This window comes from Crocodylus porosus, unplaced genomic scaffold (genome assembly GCF_001723895.1).
Source record: "Crocodylus porosus isolate Cpor-Errol unplaced genomic scaffold, CroPor_comp1, whole genome shotgun sequence".
NCBI lineage: Eukaryota > Metazoa > Chordata > Crocodylia > Crocodylidae > Crocodylus > Crocodylus porosus.
Window position 1 is genome coordinate 47,910,437 of NW_017728931.1, and position 15,230 is coordinate 47,925,666.

Genomic DNA, 15,230 nt, shown 5'->3' on the forward strand with positions numbered 1-15,230 from the left:
TCTCTGTAGGTATTGGTAGTTCCTGCGGAGTTTTGTAGCTCCATTGACTTCTTTGGAACATCTCCTTTCTTCATCAGTACGGATTTGTGGTAAATTTTTCAAAACGTTTAAGTCTCGTCTTCAAAGTATGTATGAGCTAGAGCCCCACTGGCTTTCAATGAGATTTAATTTCCAAACGTGGGTGCTTCTGAAAATGTTCCTGTAAAAGACTTGACAAGTTCACACAGGGAACCCAGGACAGAGCCAAGAACTGCACCCAGCCCTCCTAAGATTCAGTCTAGTATCGTAATTGTTGGCTCATACACCCTGATTTTCAGAAATAACACCAAGCAGTAAACAGCAGTAAACCACCTAGAATTAAATAGGGATTACGTGACATAATCTATAATAGCTAACACTTTACAAAACAGGGCCTGCTCATAGGACACTCTTTTTAGAATAGTGCAGATGTTTTATAAGTCAGCTATAAAATATATATTTAAATATATTCTTTTTTAGAATAGCGAAGATATGTTTTATATATACGTATTTATATAATAGCTTTGGTTTTCTTAAAAGTAGAAAGAAAACGTTAAGGAATTATATGTATGTGTGTATATATGTGATATTACATATGGATTATATCACATTCTAATCAGGCAACTCTTGGGAATGATTTGAGCTTATACCTATCAATGCACAAGCTTATGCTTGTTTCTCTGGTTGTTGTTTTTTTTTGTTTGTTTAGAATGAAGTGATAAGCCAGCAGCTGTCTGTCATTTTCACTCATTGCTATGGACCCTACCCTATTCCAAAGCTTGTTGAAATCAAACGGAAGCAGACCTCTCGTTTAGGTAAGCTTTAGGTGAATTATCAGCCAGAGTGTTCTCAGCAGACAGTCTGAGAAGGAGGAGAGAGCAAAAGAAAGGAAAGAGGAAAAATGGCTAATCAGTGGTGCAAGGATGCTGGCTTCAGAAATGAGATTCCTGTTTGAGTGCTCTGGGGACACAGGACAGAACAAACGTAACTGTAAACTGAAGAATTAATAAAAAGCTACGGAGGCCACTCAATATATGGGCAATTTTTTGCTCATCTGTAACTGATAGAAGTCCTTGGTGTGTAGAATTGGCCCTTTAGGTATACCCCTTACTCTTGGGTCTTAGTCTTGTATCTGCTCAGACCCTTGTGCACTGCCAGACTTATATAACAAGACTATGTTGTGTTTTCTTAGATACAGCAGGCAACAGCTATAGCAGAAGAACTAGGACTAGTGAGCCAACAGCATTCACTCCCTCATCTTGAATGAACTCCGTGTGATGGATGGCTGTTATCTTACAAAAGATCAAAACAAATTTCAAAGCTTTTGAATTTACTTTGTATAAGTTCTGTTAGAATATCTATATATGGTCTATCTCAGGCTAGTCAAAATAGCTTCACAGGTTTTTCTAGGTAAAAAGAGCATCCCCTTAAGCCTTTGCCTTTTCTCACCAAAACAGGAAAAGAGTTTTTAGACAGGTCAACTATTCCCAACTAAAGATTTTCTTTTATCTCCTTTTCTGATTCCAGACCCTCACTTTCTTAATAATAAAGAGATGTCGGATGTCACATTCCTGGTGGAAGGAAGACCTTTTTATGCACATAGAGTATTACTATTTACTGCATCCCCAAGGTAAATATACACGTTTGCTTCTTAAGAATGGATAATTAGTTTGATCTTTGTTTTTACTGTGGCGATTTGTTAGGACTAACAATGCAGGTGAAGCCTCCATGTTTCACGTTTTTCCTAGAAGGTAACTTTCTGACAACATTACTTTGCTAGATGTATAAAAGGGGTTCCCAAAGTTTTTATGCCATGGCCTGGCAAACCACAGCCCGGAAGTGGCCACAGCCCAGTAATCACAGCCAACTGCAACTGTAATTTCCGGCCAGAAGACAGGTAAGGATACCCTCAACCCCCGGCTGGGGGGTGGACCAAACCCTATGCTGCCATAGGCCCTGTGGAAGGAGCCATGGCTTCTCTGCCCAGCTCTGGGGGGCCATGGTTTGCCGGTCCATGGTCACTTCTAGTCTGGCAGCTGACTGTGCTGCGAACTGGCAGCCAAGCTGCCACAGCCCAGCACCAGGCCATGGCCCAGGGATTGAGAACCCCTGTTGTATAGGATATTTCACAAATTAAGGGCTGTAGGCTGCATACATGCAGACTGTTCCACTGTGCAGATCACCACTGACTTTGCTTCACCTGGCGACAGGAGTCCACCTGCATGAACCTCATTTCCTGTTTGAGGCTTTAGTCCTGGATGACACATTCCATTTATGTTCAGGTTCCATGAATTCGAATGGCTAAACCCTGCTTTGCACCTTGCCTATGTGCATTATATTTAATAGAAACAAGCTTCCATTGCACAACCCACTGAGAGGGTTTATATTTTTTTTAATACAATTGTATATCTAAAACAACAGGCCACATTACATCCAAAGGCATCCCCCATTCCAAAGCCTGGGATTCGAAGCACAAGGCCTATAAAAGCCTTAAGCAAGACTTCCTTCTTACCACATTCACACAAGCATTTATCAGTTCAATTAATGGCATTGTCAAACTGATTAGCTAGGCAAGGGTGAGTTTTGCCCAAGCACTCTTACTTTAGTAGCTTATGTCTGTTTAATGCACACTGATAGAAGTACAGGTTTACTCTAAATCAGGACAGCCAACTGATAGAAATGCGTCCACAAAGGAGTTTGCATTGATCTAACTAAACTTTTTCTTTAGTTAAACTTATGGAAGGTCTGTGTATGGGCAAGACCACCCATCAGAAACTGCTTGTCTTAATAAATAAACTGGGCTTTGCATTGCATGCAGAAGGTCTAGCAAACAGTCAGAAGGGAATTCCAGCATGATGGTCTCTGACAGTGCTCTGCCCACTTACTCCTGTGTTCAGATCTCATGAATGTGAACAGAAGTGGCTCATGTATTCAGGTTGGTGCATAGGGAGGGAAGATACCTATTCTTGGATAGTGAAGATCTAGCCCCATTTGTCCTACCTTGCAAGGAATTGCATGATAGAGGCTGCTTGGTGAACAAGAAGAAACTGCTAGTCAGGAAACAAGATAAATTAAAGGGGGGAGGGAAGAGATAAAGATGAAGAAAGAAGGCGGGGGGAGGGCAGTAACCGATGACATCACCCAGTTAGCGCCAACTGCCTGAACATGCAGTCCCTGTGGTTGTACCTTGCACTGAACTTGATGGGAATGTTGCCCTAGCGAAGACTACAGAGTAGGGATTTCTCAATGAGTGACTAACATAAAGTATTTCCGGCAAACCTGGGTGTCTGGAACACAACACTAGTCAACAAATCATGGGTCGAATGATAGGAATGGAATGTGTGGAGGTACAGAGAACAAGAGCTTACAATGTGGTGCATATACAGTGCCTTTGTGTAATGTTGTTTTTATGTAGCATCAGTTTCTAGTGAATACTGAACTCTGGGAATTATCCCTTGAACTATTTGCTGTTGATCTGTGTTAAAGATGTAACAACTAGGAATGTCATCCTTTTGTTAACTAGGGCTGTGTGAAGCTTTGGGTCCTGATTTGACTCGGAGGAGATTTGGCCCGATTCGGCGGCTGGATCTCTAAATCCGAATCGAATCAGGAGACCAATAAAAAGGCCCGAATTTATTTACAACTCTCCGAATTGATTTGGAAAAGATTCGGAGAGCTTCGGAGATTCAGGCAGCCCCTGCTCACTGCAGCAGGGAGCTGGACCTGGACTCCATGCTGGTAAGTAGGGGGCGGAGGAGGAGCTGGAGGAAGAGGGAGGGGACCGGGGGGGGTCCCCCCCAGGCCCCATCCCCTGCCTGCTCCCCCAGCCCCCCTGAGCACCCTGCGTCCCCTGACCGGCCCCAGCTCATGGCCCTTTGGGAAAAAAAAAAGCCCCACACTCACTGGCTGCTGCAGCAGCCTTGGGGCTTCTGGGGGCTTGTGGCAGAGCCCCCCCCACACACATACACAGTGCAGAGCAGCGGGGATCACCCCCCCTCCCCTGCCTCCCCTCCCCACCTAGCAGGAGCTGGTGAGCCTGGAGCTGCTGCTTTTTTTTTTAAAGCCAAGAGCTGGGGCTGGGTGGGGCAGCCATTGATGGGGCTAGGAAAGCAGGCAGGAGATGGGGCCTGTCCAATTCAGAGATTCAGCCAAGTCAGCAGTGGCTGAATCACCAAACTGGATTCGGCCGAATTGATTCAGGGCAGTGATTCAAATCACTGAATTGGATCACTGTCCCCTGAATCAGCCGAATCCAAATCCAAAGTGAATACTAGCTTCCCACAGGCCTACAGTTCCCACCGGCCTATTGTTAACCATTAGGATGCTGCCCTTTTCAGCGGTCTCTAGAGTAGCTGTTATGTGGTCAAGCAAATTAGAAATACATAGACAGATATATATTTTAAACCATCAGGAATGGCTTATGGCTTCAGGCCACCTGGAGAGGTGGGCAGCAACAGATCTCCTTTGCTGCAACTTAAGCCCCTTACTTCTTGTCCTAACTGCCATGGGTCTGGATTAACATTCATTGTCTTCTCCTTTACAGCAATTTTTTATCTATTTGAAGACTGTTATCATGTTTCCCCTTGTTCTTCTTTTTCTCTAAACTAAACGAACCCAGTTATTTCAGTCTCTCCTCATAGGTCCTGCCTTCTAGACCTCTGATCATTTTTATTGCTTTCCAGTTAGTTTGCGTCTTTCTTGAAGCATGGTAGCCAAAACTCACACAGTAATCCAGTAGAAGTCTTTCCACAGCTGAGAAGAGTAAAAGTATCACTTCTGGTTATAATACATTGCTGGATGATGTTTACTTTTATTGTAGCAACCTGACATTTTTGCCATATATTCTATTGGTGATCTTCTTTGAACTCCTAATTCCCCTGTGCAGAACTGGTGCCTCACCAGGCATTCTCCATTTTGCAGTTATGTAGCTGATGACTTCTGTTTAAGTGTTGTGGTACTTTGCCTTTACCCTTATTGAATTGTAACTGATTTATTTCAGAGCATTTCTTCAATTTGTCAAGATAGTTTTGAATTCTAATCCTGTCCTCCAGGTCTCTTACAACCCATCCCAGTATAGTATCATTTGCAGATTTCATAAGGATACTCTCTGCTACAATGTCAGTATTGAATAGTAGTAGACATAGGGCAGACCCCTGTAGGACCCCACTTGGTAAATCCCTCCAGCCTGGGAGTGAGCAGTTCATTACTGCTCTTTAAGTACAGCTTTCTGGTTAAGTCAGTGCCTTATAGTAGTTTCACCTAGTCGTCTTTTTTCAGTTTGCTGTGTGAGATAGTGTCAGAAATCTTACTAAAACCATGCTCTATCATGTCTGTTACCTCATTCTTTTCATAAGGCCTGGTCAGAAGGAAGTTAGGTTGACTTGACATTACTAGTTTTTGACATACCTACGTTGGCTTTTAGGCTCCTTCTACACATTACATTTATGCTGCAATTAATGTGTTAATCACGGTATAAATGGGCAGGATGTTACATATGCACCCAAATTAAGGGCTACAGCAGCAACTACCAATAGTGTGATGGTATTCTGATCCCCAAATCGTGCCTCTTACCATGTACATGTGGCATGGCAGGAGGCTTGATCGTTGAGATATAGGGATCAGATCCCATTGCACCATGAAATGAATGTATTCCAGGAGCATCATTCTCACCTTGTTATTGCCTACGTCCTTACAAATAGATCATTTAATTATTTGTACCAGTATCTTTTCAGGACCTGAAGTTGCGATGACTAGTCTATAATTCCTGGAGTCCTCCTTTGTAAAGACAGGCATTATTTGCCAAGCTTCCAGAACCTTACCTGTCCTTCATGAATTCTCAGAGAGAATCACTAACAGCTCTAGGATTGCTTCAGCCAGTTCCCTAGTTACTCCAGGGTGATTTCATCGGGTCCAGCCAATCTGAAGGCATCTCATTTATCTAAAGGAGATGCTGCTGCCACAGCTATTTCAGCAGAGCCCCACAGTGGAGACAAATTGTATGGCAGTGGAAGGGTGGTTTTTTTTTCTGCTGACTTCACTAGACCACCTCTCCAAAGAGCAGAAGTCAAGCCACTGGAATCCCTCCTCTTTCAGCATAGTCGGATCCAGGTGGGGAAAGGGGGAGGGTTACTGACATAGCTTTTCTGACAAATCTTTGTAGTGTAGATTAAGCACAGATAGCCTGTAACTCAGTGATTCTCAGTCAGAGTGCCACACCACCCTTGGGTGCCTTGAGATCCTTTCGGGCAGGGGGCACAGAATGCCACAAAATGTTAGAGCTGTTAGGTGTGCAAACATGATTCACAAGATACACCCAGAGATTTCTACAGGAATCCAGAGTGGTAAAGCCATTCTGTCCTGCTGTGGTCTTTCTGAGTTCTGTGCAACAGAAGAATCGCTCTATTATTTTTCTGTAATCAAAAATCAAATGAAAACTAACAGCTGACATTTTCCAGGGCACCTTGAGTCTGAAAAGGTTGAGAGCCACTACTCTAACCTGTTTTTCCCTATTCCAGTCTGACTGCTTTTCTCTTTGCTATCGATACTGTGTCAGTATCATAGTTAAACTTTTTAGTGAAGACTGAAGCCGAAAAAGTCATTAAGCAGTTCAGCCTTCTTGCTGTCATTTGTCATCAGCTTTCTTTCTCCAAAAATTAGTAGGTGACCTCCTTGATCTTCCTCTTACTTGAGTGTACTTGAGGAATTTTCTATTCTTACCTTTTAGCCCCTTCCTAGTTTCATCGCATTGTGCCTTGGTCTTTCTCTTTTTGCCCCTGCATGCTAGTGCTATTCTATTACATTCATCTTACTAATTTGACTTAGTTTCCACTTTTTGCACATTTCCTTCTTGAGGTTCAGGTCATTGAGATGCTTGGGATTTAGCCATGTTCGTCTTTTAATGGAATTTAATATACATATAATCATTCTGAGACCAATAAAATATCCAGTTCTCCCCTCATCCCCATACAATTGTATTAAATCTACAAAAAGGTGTTAAATATCTTTGTGAAGGATTTTTAATTGACTTGTTTCGCATTTTGTTCTAAGCAATTTTGCAAAACAGCAAAATGAAATGGGCAAAAATGCACATTGGTTTTCATCTAAAAAGGAAATGTTAAATAAGTTAAATGTAGCCGATTTTACTAAAAAAAATGGTATTCTTCAAGCAAAGAAACATTAAGATTCAGATTCTGTAATAAGGTTCAAGTGGTTACAGAAGCTATATTGTCTAGGTAGAGTTTTCATAAAATTAGATATGTGCTCTAGAAATGTAGAATGAAGATTCCTAAAAAATGAAATTTACTCATTTAAATGTTAATATTGTTACATTCTTCTAAACTACAGTAAGTGCAAGCCTTTGCATTTGTCAGTGCACAAATCCCACTAAGCTTCTCTGCATTTTAATGTACTATTTTTGCAATAATTGATGGAAGCTTCCTTTCCACTTTGCTGTATTTTATTGCAAATATAATTGGATTAGTATTTCAATCTTGCTTGTTTTTATTTAGGTTTAAAGCACTGCTGTCTAGCAAGCCCCCAGCTGATAGCACTTGTATTGAGATCAACTATGTGAAGTACCCCATATTTCAGGTAAAGTCAGTGCTTGCATAGCAGCTAAGTGAAATGTGCAATACAATTTGTACATATACCCAACAAAACATAATGCAGTTATATTCAGTGAATGCCATACCTTAGAGCAATGGTTTCATGGGCAAGACCTTGACTCTATAAGCTAATCTGCATTGTGTTGTTGATTAAACCCAAATAACGTGTGAAGAGCTACAGTGAACTCTATAAATATTACTTCCCTAGTCCTTGAAGTCAGAGCAGTGCATTGTAGCGGAATAAATGCACAGTAGTGTGTCAGAGAGAGGGTGGAGGTACAAAAATAGCTGCTTGCACGGGTGGCCCAGCCATCACCAGGAGCTCAGCAACTGATGCCGTCCCATGCTCTGCCACTGCCCAGATTTCTCAAGCATCTAGTTACACCTCTGCATTTGCATGGGCTTTTAGAGTCTTTTCTCTGTTGTTGCTATTTCTGTATTGAATGCACAGGTTTGGAAGGATATTAAGTCCTTTCCTAGCAATGCTGTTTAATTAAACTTTCTAATGCCTTCCACAAAAACGTAGACCTAAACCTACCTCCTTTCCAGATCGCATTAGATGCACCAAGCCAAAGAAAATTCATTTTACCCAGAGCAAATACAGTTCCATTTCTTGATTGTTCGAGCCTCAGAGATTCCTCAGTGCAACTTACAGCTGCCTGTAATAACATTTAGGTTTATTGGAATTTCACTGAAGGGAAATCTTACTTGGCCTGTATTGCAATGCAGTCTCAGCAGTCCCTTCTCACCAGCCATGCATGGCAACAGAATAGTGCAGAGGAGGAGAAAATATGGTTACCCATAAGGAGAAGGATTCAAGAAGCAGCCATTCCACTATGGCATGTACTCTTGAATAGATGGTGTAAAAGGGGACTTGTAAAAGACCTGGCAATTCATAATGAAAGCACCAGGTTTGATTTCCCTCACAAGCAACTTGGACCTCACTGGAGAGTCACAGCAGTGCAGCGGATGGGGCCTAGGAAGAGAAAGCAGGCCACCTGTGAAGAGGAGGCTTTAGAATGGCCAGAGGCAGACAAAGGATCCTTGCATGACCTTAAATTTTTCCTCTTTTGGCCAAGCTGACTTGTGAATCTGTGGCCCTAAAGGTGGTTTGCAGATCTCACTTGCTTCTCCCCTTTTTACCTGTGCCCTGATATACTCCTGAAGCATCCTGCTTCTTCATTATGTCCCCTTCCCTTCTTTCATGTGTTCTTACCCAAGGGGGGCTCCAAGCACTTCATCTTTTTCCATTAATGACAGTGACCTCTAAAGCAGAGGCCATCAGGGTAGTGAAAGGCATGCATCTATAATATGCCTGTGTCACCCTGGTGTGCTTTCTGTACGCTAAAAATCTCTCTGTTTTGTTGCAGCTGGTTATGCAGTATCTTTATTATGGAGGTGCAGAGTCGCTTCTGATTAAAAATAATGAAATAATGGAGGTAAGAAATATTTCACTCCATTCCACAGGATGCTAGCATAAATGAGCTCTGAACCATTTGTAGGAATGCACATGGGAATGGTTTCAAATGGGCATTGGCAAACAGCAAAGAACTGCGGTGACAGTTTTTACCAGGTCTTTTAGTTCTCCCAGGGCATAGTCTGGCATCTGCCTGCACTATTTTGGGAGGGGGATCACAATCTCTTTTCATCTCTGCTACCATCTGACCCTGTCTCTGTACCCCTTACACTTCCTTCCCAGACTGTAGTTGATACTAGTTGACACAATAGCACCCCAGGTGACAGCCTCCACACCCATTCAATTAAATGAAAGCAGGATTTATTTGACACCAGGATGCAGAGAAAAAAGAGAAAAATCACAAAGCAAAACATAATTTGAACTAAAAGGATGCAGGGCGGTAGATATTAAAATCATGGATAGTTGGTTACAATCTTAGTGCACATCTTGCATGTAGATGATATTGTTATATTACATTGTCACCGCACTGTTCCTACATGGGACATCCAGGCAAGGAAAGTGACAGCAACTGTGTCACGCCTGCAGGATATGACTGACCAATCAGAGTCTGTTTCAGTAGGTACAGGGATACTTAAAATAATCCTGTAGAGAAGGTCTGGTGCGGGTCTGTTTGTGGAACCAGACAGATCTGTAATCAAGCCTCACAAGTTTGTTGGTGCAGGTTTAATTAGGCTCAGTCCTATCAACTTTTTTATTCTTAATAAATCATTTGTAGATTTTCCAGTTCACTCATGGAGTTTTGGCAAAGAAGGCTCTAAACCTAAACCCTTTCTATAAAAAAAAAGTTCTCAACCTAGATCGTATCACATCAGTATAGATAGAGGCTACAAACACATGACACAATTACTACAGAGTAGTTTGCCCTGGATTTTGCTGTATAGTAAATTTACATTGTAGGAAGGAACTGAGGTACAAACAGCTCCCATGGACTGGCTGCCAGCAGTAGGTCTAGTCTGATGAAATTAACTTGGAGAGAAAAGACCACTTGTACACCACTAGCATATGTACTCGTTTCTTTAAGGGCAACTTTATCCTGGAGTGGAGTGACATATGCTGGTGTACGGTTGTGCATCATGTGTTTGCTCTACTTCAACAATGGAGTCAAGTCAATTTACTCTGTAGTAAATGTATGGTGTGTCCCCACCCATAGACCTATTTTCTGGTATTTGTTTATTAGATGTATATACTGCACTCCATCGAAGAGACTCAGGGCAGCTCATAATAAAAATAAGATAAATCATAAAGACAGGTAAAATATTAAAATACAATGTATAATCATCTGGATCACTAAAAATGCATAGTAGACATCTACGTGAGTGGGTGTATGTATAATAAGCTCCCAACAACTGATTGTGTGAGTAGGTGCAAAACAGTTTTTCAGATGTCTAAGGGTATCCATCCACTCGGCATTGCCTCCTCTGATGTCATTCCCATTGCCTTGACTGTCTCTGAATTGGGCAAAAAGGAAGGGGTTGCATATCACTGTAAGAACAATATAGCTCAGTGGCTGGTGACCTATTCAGGCTGTGGGCTGGAATGATCCAGCTCAGGTCAGAGGTGAGCAGGCACTAGGATCTGACCCGTGTCATTGCTTCTCCCCATGGCTGCATAGAAGCCCCTGCTGCCGAAGGCCCCCTCCCACACCCTCCTACCATCCAAATGACATCAAAGCCCCATATCTGTAGGCCAGATCTGGCTTCCAGGCCATAGGTTGGTGACCCCTGATACACATAGCTGATTAAGAGGGGAGTCTTAACCCCTCAAGATTCCTATGGTTTAAGAGCCCTTGTAATCTTCCCTGAGATACTGTGGCAGCTGGACTGAGATTTGGCTTGAGTTTTCTAAATTACATTGAGCTACTTACTTTATTCCAAATATGATAAAAGTACCAGAAATACTAATCAGAAATCTTTCCTGCAGTTCATAATTGGGACCAGCTGGCTGTCATCACATGGCCACTGCGGATTTCCAGAATTTGGGTTTATTTCTGGGATTAGAACAGCATTTGAAGTAAATGGATGGGATAAGCCAGAACAGCAGGCTAACAGCTTTTTCCCCACCAACAACCCTACTTACCAGCCTGAGAGCACTGCTGGGTTTCACTGAAAGGCTCTTTTGTCTGATGTCCCCAGCATCCTGTGGTGCTAAGGGTTATATAACTGCCTAAAGATAGATAGAGCACCCAGCTCAACTCTCTTATCTGTGTACTGCTGAGAACAGCATGCCAAGCACTGAAGAACACTTGCCTACTTCTAAGCCAGCAAAGAGAGGCAGGAAGAACTTGCAGCAGAACAAGAAAAATGGTGATGAATAGGGGCTCAGCCAGAAAATAAAGAAAAGAGAGAGCAAGTGAAATCCTGCCCCCAGTGAAGTCAGTAGAAAAATTCGTGTTAACTTCAGCAAAGTCAGGATTTCACACAGAAGATCTTAAGGTTTCTCTCCAGCCACCAAAGAGAGTGAGAGGAATTCTGCTTTCACCCTCTGACAGCTGAGAAAACAGTTTAGAGCTCTGGAAGTTTCATAAATGTATCAAGCCAGATAGGGCTATGATGGTGATCTTATTTTCTGCATAACCCAGGCCATTGCGTCTCCTCCAGCAGTTCCTGTACTAAGCCCTTGTGTACTCTTTGGTGTGTTGTGTCCAGTAGGGTTGAACTCAGATCATTTCCTTCAGGCACATGGCTTTTTGGGTTCTTCCAGTGAGAAATGCCTTTCTGAAGTGGCCAGAGGTTCTCATAGGTGCTGCTTCCATTATAGCACACAGAGATCTGATGAGTTTACACACTGTTGGTTCCCTCCATCCTCTTCCCCCTCCCCACATCTGAGTCTGAAAGTTCCTCTCTACTCATCATCTGCCTCACAATAGTTTGATCAGATGTGTTACCTTCCCTTTGTAGTGGTGTAAAAGACTAAATCAGCTCAAAAAGCCATCTTATTGCAACTTACCTGACAAAAAATTGGGTCAAAACTCATTAGAGGACAGTGAAAAAAAGCCTAACAAAGTACTAATGTAATGCATGGTAACATTTAGAACTATTCTGCTCAGCACTTCTGATCATTTTTTTCTGCTCTTTAGCTTCTCTCTGCTGCCAAATTTTTCCAGCTTGAAGCTTTACAGCGACACTGTGAAATCATCTGTGCAAAAAGTATCAATACAGAAAACTGCGTGGATATTTATAATCATGCCAAGGTAAAAATAATTGTCTATGTGTGCACATGCAAGTGTGTGACTATTTGCATCTACCATGTATGGAAGGTGGTAGCCTTGTGACAAGCAGTGATTGATATATTGTGCTCTTATGCAACTTATGCACCTATAGCCCTCTGCGCCTCTCGCCTGTCCCTCTGGGACTTACTTTAATATTCCAAAGTCCTACGCCATTTAAAAAAGTTGCTTTTAAAGAAATCAGCTTAAACAACTAATGGAACTTCCTTCCTTTGCCCCTCTGAAAGGGATTTTCCCACAACAATGCCCCTTGCCTGAGACCCCACAAGGAATGGTACTCGGTCTTGCTAAGTCACAGTTTTTCTATAATGAAAAATGTCACTCTGCAAAAAGTGCAGTGTCTTGTGGCCTTGCCAGGATAGTAATGAGAACTTTATACCAACAGAGAAAAGAGTCTCCACCTTCCCAATGGAATCCAGTATTTACAGTCCTGCAAGGGGGTGGTCGGGGGCTGAGTAATCTGACTTTAAAATCTAGAAAGCCTATTCCAGGTCATTTTTGGAGGTGTTTTGCATCAGTTAGTTTTAATTATTTTCTCTCCCCTTGAGTTGGACTCACATTTGTAGGCAGAGGAATAAAAATATATTCCCAATAAATATTTTAGAAGCGTTCCTAAAATTATTTCTCTATAAATAATATGACTCGTACAAAAGCTTTAATGATATGGTGTGCCAGAGGTTTGAGAACCACTTGTTTGAGGTAATCTGTAGGTTATTTTACATCCTCATGGTCAGATCTTCATTCCCCACCCTAAAGAATTTTGCATGCATATAGAAACCCCAGTGTGTTGTACTGCTGTGCATGTGTGTGCTGCCAGTGCTGGGAAAGGGGAAAAAATAATTCCTGAAAATGAGCTACATGTGAAGGGTAGTTATAGGTCTGCCTGTCAGAGGGAAAAATAATCTACAGTATCCCAATGAAGAGAAATACTATACCCTTTGAAAGGTACTTTTTAATTTAATTTTAGCAAAGCCATTTCTGAATCTATCACTGTGTTTGTACCTAATTAAATGAATAGTTCAACTTTTAATTTCAGCTCTTGTGCTTTTTTTCTTTGTACAAGGAGGTAATCCAGACCAGGCCTTTTATTTATATAGCCCCTAGTTCAGCAAAGCACTTGAGCATGTGTGCATCTTTAAACCTGTGTAGAGCCAAACTTAGGGCAGTGCTTACATGGCTTGAAAAATCTTGGTTTATTCCTGTGGACCTGATCCTGAAAGGCCTCCTTTCAGGGAGTTGCCTTAGCATTCAGTAGAAGTTGTGTATGTAGCAGGCTAGTGAGACCCAGGGTATGTCTACACCATGAACTTTAGTATCGTAGAGACACCTGAGGTCTCAGCTCAGGTCCCACAAGCAGTCTAGCTGCAGCAGCACAGAATTCTGTATGAGAAGCCCTTCCCTTTTTAACATCTATTCGTTATCATGTGTAAATGAGGAAACTTGCTCACACATCACTTTTTTTCAATTCTGCTCAGAATGTAGGTCATTTAGTTAAGCCTCCATTTCTTCATCAGTTTGTATTATTACTATATAATATAGTAGTATGGGGGGGGTGTGCGTGTGTGTGTACACACACACACATATATAAATAAAATATTACAGCATATAAGTTAACTGTTTGGCATGGAATAATATTATATTCTGGTTAGTAAGCTCTTCTAGATCATTTCTGAGGATTCTCCATCCCAATGCCTGAAAAGACCTAGGGAAGACACAGTCCTCTGAATAGTACAGCTCTCAAGTTCCCATTTTCACTCAAGGTCTTCATAGCTGTGTGCCCTTCCAGACAAAGACACTGAGTTGACAAATTGCATTGGTGACATGAATGGTTAGATCCTAATGCATACCAGTCATGGTTTGCTTACAAGAGATAAACTTCCGTTGAAGTCCATAGGGGTTTTGGGTAGATGCATAATAATACTCAGCATTTATCCAACACATGAGATGGGTCTAAGATGAACAAATTGAAAGAAAAGAAAAATATAGTCTCTCTCCAGTGGAAAGGATGTGGAAAGAGAAAGCAATAAGTAGTAAAGAAGAATGGAGTAAAAGTTTTAAGAGAACAATATAAATCCACGATGCAATCATGATCTCGCTCTCAGGTCCACAATTGGTATCAGTTAGCAGAGCCCCACTAAGCGCAGTGGCACTACTTCAGTTTACACCAGCTGAAGACCTAATTATCCAAACCCCAAAGGATGCTCTCTCACAGGAAGCCTCCTTGTCTGCACTGACCTGCCTGCATCCTCTCCCCACTCCCCCACCTTGGTAAGAGTCACAATTCAGAGCCGCCACAGATGATATCAGAATAGCAGTGAGATAAGACCACCAATTTGGCTTGGCAGATGTGCCAAAAAGAAGGAAGCTCTGAGGGCTAATATCAGGAAACCACATCCAGTCCTCTGACTCACCTGGGCCTCCAGGCTGCACCTCTGTAGCCATGTCCAGAGCTTCCCATTTGCTCCCAAGACTCAGACCCAGCAAGAATTTGGGTGGGTGCATGGAGCACTGCTCTGTATGCTTTGCATGACTCATTGAGATTTTGATCCTGCAGCAGAACACTCAGGGGGCAGCCACTGCATAAACTCTTCCATTTACTCATTACCTCTGATGGAGCAGTTGCTAATTCAGATTATCTGTTGAATCACGGAGGGCTTTCTCATGCACTGGATAGTCCTTATGTGTTACAGAGCTGGGGTATGTGGATTGTGAAGAAAGCATAGTTAGCCCAGAAGTAGCATACTCATTGTGCAACATAGGAAATATTTTTCATCTGGAGTTGCTTCACCCCAAGCATATGAGTGTGTTTAAGGTCTAACTCCTGATGATGGGGTTCTCAAGTCAGATGTACCCTATTTGGCAGCAGTGCAGAGAGACTGTACTTGCTTACAAAATGTACAGGTCC

General features: G+C 42.2%; 1 protein-coding gene across 1 annotated transcript in view; it reads left to right on the top strand.

Moving 5' to 3' along the window:
• BTBD11 (BTB domain containing 11) overlaps window positions 1-15,230 on the top strand; it is a 289,139-nt gene that overhangs the window by 262,472 nt on the left and 11,437 nt on the right. Inside the window, exons 13-17 of the mRNA XM_019544797.1 lie at window positions 728-833; window positions 1,546-1,648; window positions 7,527-7,608; window positions 8,993-9,061; window positions 12,176-12,289. Coding sequence (XP_019400342.1) covers window positions 728-833; window positions 1,546-1,648; window positions 7,527-7,608; window positions 8,993-9,061; window positions 12,176-12,289 — 474 coding nt within the window. The remainder of the gene's footprint in view (window positions 1-727; window positions 834-1,545; window positions 1,649-7,526; window positions 7,609-8,992; window positions 9,062-12,175; window positions 12,290-15,230) is intronic.